General features: G+C 45.0%; 1 protein-coding gene across 1 annotated transcript; it reads left to right on the top strand.

The window, feature by feature from the left end:
* The first annotated feature begins 4,499 nt into the window (after positions 1 to 4,499).
* LOC149362997 (uncharacterized) lies at positions 4,500 to 6,183 on the top strand. The gene is made up of 2 exons (XM_089568410.1): positions 4,500 to 4,803; positions 5,912 to 6,183. Exons 1-2 carry the CDS (start codon positions 4,530 to 4,532, stop codon positions 6,181 to 6,183), a joined length of 546 nt encoding a protein of 181 aa, XP_089424536.1. The 5' UTR covers positions 4,500 to 4,529.
* Positions 6,184 to 7,680: the final 1,497 nt, after the last annotated feature.

Below are 7,680 nucleotides of genomic sequence, written 5' to 3' on the forward strand. Positions count from 1 at the left end.
TCATTAGCTCTCTCAGAATGTGTTTCTTCAATATATTGTTCACAATGCAAAATAAATGCTTTGAAAATATTTTGTTCCTTTTTCTTCTTAAATATTTGCAAAACAATTGGCACTATGTATTTTCTGCATCATCGTAGTCGGCACTGCACTGATATCCCTTAGATAATGGCGTCATAAATAAGTCTGCTCAAAGAATGTACATTATTTGGCAGCCTCGTCTGGACGTCTCTGATCCCCTAGGCGCACCCTGGATGGAGGCAAAAGGCTGAGCCCTTTAAATTGGTTGGTGTCTCAAGCCACCGAGCCATGACTCGTGAAATTTCATTCTTGTCTTTATTTTAGCCATCAACCACTTAACCTTCTCTTGGCTAACTTTAATTGCTTAAAATCTATTTTCCCTTTACTGTACTTACACCCCACTGCTTTGAATGAATCACGCCCAATACTTTCAACTGTAGGGTGCAACCCTTTAATGAAACCCGCAGAACCGGTCCCTCTTATAGTACCTGACCTGCTCAAGCATGCTTATATTTCCAGTGCCGATTCCGTCAGCATCCTTCTTTTGCTCAGTGCATCTCTATTTCTTTAGCCTTTTCTACACCGGTAATTGCCGATTTGATCCCCAACTGCTGTCCACATATTTACTTGTAAGTTTTCTAGTTCGCTTCCTCCACTTTGTGTCGGCATTCCTAATATGCCCGCGCCGCCATCTATGAGCGGCCGGCGCTGCTCTCGCACACTCGATTACGCAGACAGCGACGCCGGTCGACCACCGAATGGGCGCTTAAGGGCTTCGCTATAAAACAAATCTCGTTCCCAGTATCTTGAGTTGTTTTCAACATCGCCGATTTCAAGCGCGCCAACTACACATGACATTTAAATGATCATCTAAGCTAGCGAAGCAAAGGTAAGCAATCGCGGTATCCGAAACAAAATTATAAGACCACGCCGTGGCACTTCGTTGGAGCTGCCATTGAGTAGTGGCATTCAGGGCTCAGATGACGGTACGTGCGGCAAATTTGGCACACGCAAGCTCGCCTTTAAAAATTCAAACACTATGTTCCTCATCATGGGAAGTAGCGGGGCCAGTTGGTTCATTTTTCAACTTAAAACAGTGCGCAGGGACAGGACACAGGACTATGTTCCTCTGCCCTAACTTAATGGCATCGACATCAGAGGTACCTTTCACATATTACTGCAGCCAACCGCACAGAACTCGATTGTTTTCGGAAGCAACTGCTGAGATCTCTATCACGGAAGAAGCCCCGCAATACGTTCGCCATAAGAAGCGTAAGACGAGATCTTTTACCACATAAGCGGGGGAAGAGCAAGGAATATTTAGGAAGTGGGAACAGGGGGCAGCACGCATGCATTCCTGCGGTGAGATATTCTAGGCGTTGCAAGGATTACACAGCCAATTTTACTTCATGGCCACACGTGAAATGGACTGCAGAAAACTTTATCCGCTCCTTCTTACACTCTGGTGAACTTTCTGGCTGTAAAGACGCAAAATATACAAACGAACTGAGCAACTAATGGAAGTGAAACCACATATGCTCAAAAATTGTGCGCTCGACAATGGAGCGGCTGAGCTCTTAAGAGTTAAAATATTTCCTCATATGTGGGTGAACTTTTGCAAACACTCTGATTCAGTCCTAAGGATGCTGCGCCATTATTCCAGAAAATCTGCCCATGAGTGTTCCTGTACACTATGGATTGGCGAAATTTGTAAATAACATTTGACTCTGTATAGCTATAAATTCGTTCAGTTCCTGTGCAACATAGTAAGTGCGACGAATCCAGGGAAAGCATGTGGCAGTGAAGCAAAAAAAGAACCCTAGTAAACCAGCACTTGAAAACAACTGTACATCCTAACAGCACGTCTGCTCCGCGCAATCCGCTGGGCATTTGCGCATGACGGCAACAGAATCCGGAGAGGGAGCAGAGATGAAATAAGCGACTGATGCTTCTCTACTTCAAAAAAGGGGGGAAGGAAATGGGCAACTCCTCCGTTTACTACGCCGCGGGTTCGAATCCCAGTTTCGACAATGATTTTATTTATTTAAGTTCCACTCGGTTTCACCGGCGGCGGCGACGTGGTCAACCTGTGACAGGGCGCCAATAGCTGCGGCACATTTACGGTATGCGCGGAAGGCTATTTAGACACAAGTTGTTTTCTATCAATATTGGAGTCATAGGTTCACGAGTTTAATCTGCGCCCTGCATTAAAGGTTTTAGAAAAAAACGCACCTAGAACAAAAAAACCTTCTTTAAGGGTTCGGAGAAAATATCACCGAACAAGGACCATGAAGAGTACCATAGCCGAAATTCCATCAAGCGTAAATCGCAAACTCTACAAGGAAGAGAAAACCTCAGGGTGGTTATTTAGGTTTCGACAGGAGGACTTGCCCGCTGCTGTGCAAAACGTTTATGATTGGCGGAATTTAAAGTGGGTCATCACTCGAGGAGGAAAGCCCAATGAGGAGGAGGATGGTGTGAAGTGGGACGGCAATTGTTATGATCGGGAGAGAGAATCTTCTCCAGGCATGATGGCTGCCCAAGTTGATAACTAGTTGACCTGAAAAACTGCGAAAAGAAAGAAGCCAGTTCAGCAGAAAGGAATCCCGGGTGCCGAGCCTGGAGAGATAGGGTGCGGCTTGAAAGGCTGTGTGTCCAACTGCCACGGGCTGCTTTGTGCGACTTGGGGCCTTGACCTCAAAAACTGAGATAAGGAATTAGTCACCATGGCCAAGCGAAAGTGTCAACGGGAGAGGTAGTGGGAAGGAGTGAGGAAGTAAAGAGAAAAAAAAAAGTGTTGTTGCAGCGGGAAAGGACCAGTCGTAGTGGAAGGGTAGGTTGAAAGAAAGACTAAAGCAACAGTATGAAGTACTAAGAAATGCTCTGACCATGTGGAAGACTTCATTAACGAATTATGCCAGTACCGGTATGTGAGTGATTCGAAGATTTCTCTGGATATGTTTATCCTTAATGGACTTAAGGTTTTAAATTTGTAGATAAGGAAATTTTCCTATCAGTATTGTCTATCCTTTGCGGATTTTCAGGCTTGACCAGAAGAAGGAACATTCTCTCGTTGTCCAGAGGAGCGAATTAGGCTATAGAAAAAATTCGAGGTTCCTGTTTCGAGTGATGTTACTCACTGAAAATGTGCAAATAAACTAAACAATTAACAGAGGTTAAGTGGCGTTTGGCGAGAGATATGGTGTGAGAGAACGGCGGGCGGAGCTTTAAAGCATCGCAAAATAATTCCTCATCGCTCGCACGGTGTCGATTCGTGCTATTTATGCGCGCGGACAATATTTGGAAACTAGTAATGAAGTCGTCTAAATGCTCTTGCTCAGTCATGAGCGCCGCTCTCTCTTATTCCACATAAATCCTTTGCTCACTGTTGTATGATATTCAGTGTCGAATTTGCCAATTAATGTTTTATCCTATATAGCGTTATTTTCTACCGGTTCCTTTCTACCTCAGGTTAAACATATTAGTTGCAACGGATCTACGGATCCCGCGCAAAAAAAAAACCGTAATAAACGCGAAAAAACTGAGCGCAAATCAGGAGCGAAAAATAAATGTCTCTGTCTTGCTGCATGGTTACTGCGCGAAATCCACTCAGCAGATGTGCATGACGGCAACAGAGTCCGGAGAGGCAGATGGGACAGGATATGTGCCTGAGACTTTCGTCCTTCAAAAAAAGGTGTAGGAAATGTGGACAGCATCCGTATATATCTAAAAAACAGCGCTGGTTTGGTGCTCGAAATTCATACATGTTTCTACGATCGTTAAGGCCACTGCATCTGTTTAGGTCTAGTTTCCTGAGAAAAAACGGCCTTTGGCACTTTTACAGGGCATCGACGCAGCATTCTTCAATACCACATTCTTTTTCCTTGCGCGACACTTTTTATTTGTTACGCAAAATGGACACGAAGCGAAGATGTAAACAGCGGATTACCATTTTCGGAAATCAGCAAAAACAAAAGTGCGGAAATCTGGGCAACGACCCTAAGACCCGTGTCTGCGTCAGTTTTCGCCATGGCCGCAGCGTAACCATTCTATGTTCACGAGGTTGTCTCTGGAGCGCCAAAATGACTCAGCACTTTCGAGGAAGAAAAATCTCCTCCCCTTCCTCACTCCTTTCCAACACCCAAAAGCCTGCTTTGTTGGATAACAACAGAAATAGCCTACTCAGAATAAGGGGTGGTTTGAAAAATGAGGTCAACATTTGAGGTCAACATGAGGTCATCCCTCTGGTATCTGCTTCCAGTGGTTTCTAGGAAACCGCACCCTTTTTTTGCTTATCTCCCTCTGCCGCCACTACCAAGTTCCCCTTTGTGCGCTGAAGGTAAAGCCGATTGGTGGAGCCGTGTTTCACTCTCGTCAAAGCTACCCTTTCCCATCCACGTGGAGAAGTACAAAATTTTAACGTATCACTTGCAGTGTTGAAGGCGCTCCATCTTGGTACCTGTTGATCAAGGCTGTGTAACTTTTGCGAGCGCAATCCTGTGTTTTTGAATATGGGGATGAACGTGCAGCGCATTTTGGCCGGAGCCAGGGAGAAGTTACAAAAGATTCGGAAGAGCCGCAAAGATCTCGGCATCTACAAACGCCTGATGCTTAATCTCCTGTTTCAACAGTGGGCGTGGATCAACTCAAGCGACTCAGAAGACGACGGAGACGGAAAAGCCGAAAAAAGTGGCCGCTGCAATGGAACCGCCAAGAAATCCGCGATTCAGAATGCGCCCAAAGAGAACAGCAAGGTTGTCAATGGACTGCGAAACGAACCTGAAAGTAAGTACTAACCATCTAAACTCCTGATTTCCAGTGACTACTTCGGGCGGAACAACATAGCGTAGGGACCTCACTATATGTTTGTTAACGTTGTCTAATAATTTGGTTACAGTGCATTCACACAGCGATGTGTCAAAAATGTTCTCTTCACGCGTAATTTGAGGGTGTGTTCATGCATGACGCACCGGGTGCCTCACGGCACGGGTATCTTCGTGTTGTTTCAACAATACCCCTCACGAACCTCTTGCGTTTCTAGCGGATGTTGTTTCGGTACGCAATATATTAAGCTGAATTCGCCGTGTACATACGTTATCTGCAATAAAGCTGAGCAGTCTCCATGCTTGTCTAACGTGTTCAAGTTTTAACGCTGCATCCGACTCTCGCCGCCCCACGTTGCACTGCGGCATTTGCCGCTGCGCTGAGTTATCTTTAGCGCAAATTAAGAAAAATTTCGTTTCAGAAAAGGTATTAATTGAAACTAAGAGTTTGTGGTTCAGAGAAATATGTTGCTGACCTGTTATCAATTTGTTCGAGTTCAGTTCAGCGGAACGGCTTTGACCGCACTCGGGCAGTTGTCCGTGGGGCTGCCTCAGTATGTGATTTTCAAATAACTATGGTCTCACGTGCTACACAAAGTTTGGTTTTTTTTCTAATACACTGGCTTGGCCTTATCTACATCCTCGTGCTCCCAAGCGGCCACTTTCTTGTTATTCTTATCCGGCCTTAACGCATATGTATTAGCACAGTTGAGCTCTGAGTAGTGAGTGAATGACGGCTGTGTCCATGCCGGTAACGGATGGTAGAGATGGAACGCGGCGCGTATGCTAACCACAGCGATTCGTGTATGGGGCGCTTTCAGATCCCGTATTTTTAGCGCGGCCAGTGCAAACGCTTTTATCCGCATTCTATCCTCAGTTCTGCATCCCCATGGTATTCATTGGCGTCGTCAGCTGAACTCTCCGCCGTACAGGCGGTAAAAACAGTCCTGAGGCGCTGGATGTCGGAATTGTTCTTCTTCGTTTTATTTTCAGAAAATGCATTGTTTCATAGCCCAATTCCGCACATAACCGTCACTTGTTTCTAAATGTTCGTCTGTTCATATTCGTAGATGAACACCGGGCCTTCAAGAAACTAAAGCCAAATCCGACTGGTGGAGAGGAGCCTGTGGCCGGCCCATCTTCAAGGTGGACCTGCGCTTCAGGAGCCAACGCCCTCGCCCTGACGCTGACAAAGGCTCTCCCGAAAAATGAAAAGCAAGAGATGCAGCGCTGTGCCGCCGAAGAGGAGCCCATGGAGTGGAGCTGGCTCTACGAAGACTCCTTCGACTTGCCAGAGGACGCCCAAGTTCCGGACCCGGATCTTTCGTTCCTCGAGCAGTGAAAGCGGGCCTAGATAGAAGTAAATTCCATACTTTCATCTCAGCGCCAATCATCGGAGGCCTACCCATGGCCGCTATTTCCACTCAAGCAGTGTTGCATGACATGTGTCCCAACGGACACATGTCATATGTATAACCTCATGTATAACATTCATATGTATAACCTCGCTCTTAATCTTTTTCATTGTACCCCCCTTTTCCCAAGCGCACTTGTCTACGTGCAGTACATTAAGCTCACAAAACGATGTGATGCCTTGATACTGTGATGTATCATTTGTGGGCGTGCTTTTTTGCATCTCAATAAATATGCTCTTGCATAATCTAATGTCCCGGTTCCTTTCATTCGGGTAACTGACATCACTAGAGTATAAATATTTGCAAACAAAGGTAAGAAGAACGAAATGCAGGCAACGCTGTCATACTTTTTTGCAGTTTTCTGCTGATGCTCCTTCCCAGCTGCTGTAAGCCGAAAATTTCGTGTATAGCTTGCGAAATATATACACAGTCTCTCGAGGCGACAGCCGGAGTGTGCCACAGTAGCGCAAATTCACCTAATGCTCTCGCGAAAGTGAGTAAAAAAATGTCAAACCTCCTGCCTTGCAGAAGATGCTATTCCAATCCCTTTCATTATCACCGTCCCGATGAAGTGTTTCCTTTGTGTGGGCGTGTAAAAAGTGAAATACATGTTTCAGAGATAATTTTTGGTGTTTCCATCTGAATTATTTGCAAGTAAATATGGCGGCAACTTGTTAATTGCGCTCGGATCATACAAACCTAGAAGGGTGTTTTGAAGGTCATAGGTGACTTTTCTTTTTCAAGTAATCTGGTGCCCCTTTACAAATATCTAATTGGATACGCATTCATCATGTTTCTTCAATATATTGTTAACAATGCGAAATAAACACTTTGAAAATATTTTAAAGCTCTTTTTTCTTAATTATTTGCAAAACAATTGAAATTAGGTATTTGCTGCATCATCGTTGTCTGCACTGCACTAATATCCTTCGGATAATAGCATCCTAAATAAGTTTGCTGAAAGAATGTAGATTATTTGGCAGCCTCGTCTGAACGTCTCTGATCCCCTAGGCTCACACTAGATGCATGGGTCAGGCTGAACCCTTTAGAATGGTTGGTGGCTCAAGCCGCCTAGCCATGACTCGTGAAATTTCATTCCTGTCTTTTTTTTATCCACAATCCAAATAACCGTCGCTTGGTTACTTTTACTTGCTTAAAATCTTTTTGCCCTCTCCTTTCAACTGCTGGGTGCAGCCCTTCAATGAAACCCGCAGAACGGGTCCCTCTCGTAGTACCTGACCTGGTCAAATATGCTCATGTTTCCAGTGCCGATTCCGTCAGCATCCTTCTTTTTCTCAGAGCCATCTCTGTTTCTTTAGCCTTTTTCTACACTGGTAATTGTTGATTTGAGCCCCAACTGCTGTCCACATATTTACTTGTCAGTATTTCTAGTTCGCTTTCTCCATTTTGTGCCGTCATTGCTC

This window comes from Amblyomma mixtum, chromosome 2 (assembly GCF_055824585.1).
Source record: "Amblyomma mixtum isolate Tamu chromosome 2, ASM5582458v1, whole genome shotgun sequence".
NCBI classification, from domain to species: Eukaryota; Metazoa; Arthropoda; class Arachnida; order Ixodida; family Ixodidae; genus Amblyomma; species Amblyomma mixtum.

Coding starts and splice junctions, on each gene's coding strand:
- LOC149362997 (XM_089568410.1), top strand. CDS start 4,530: ATGGGGATGAACGTGCAGCGCATTTTGGCCGGAGCCAGGGAGAAGTTA. Junction 4,804..5,911: donor ACTGCGAAACGAACCTGAAA/GTAAGTACTAAC, acceptor TCATATTCGTAG/ATGAACACCGGGCCTTCAAG.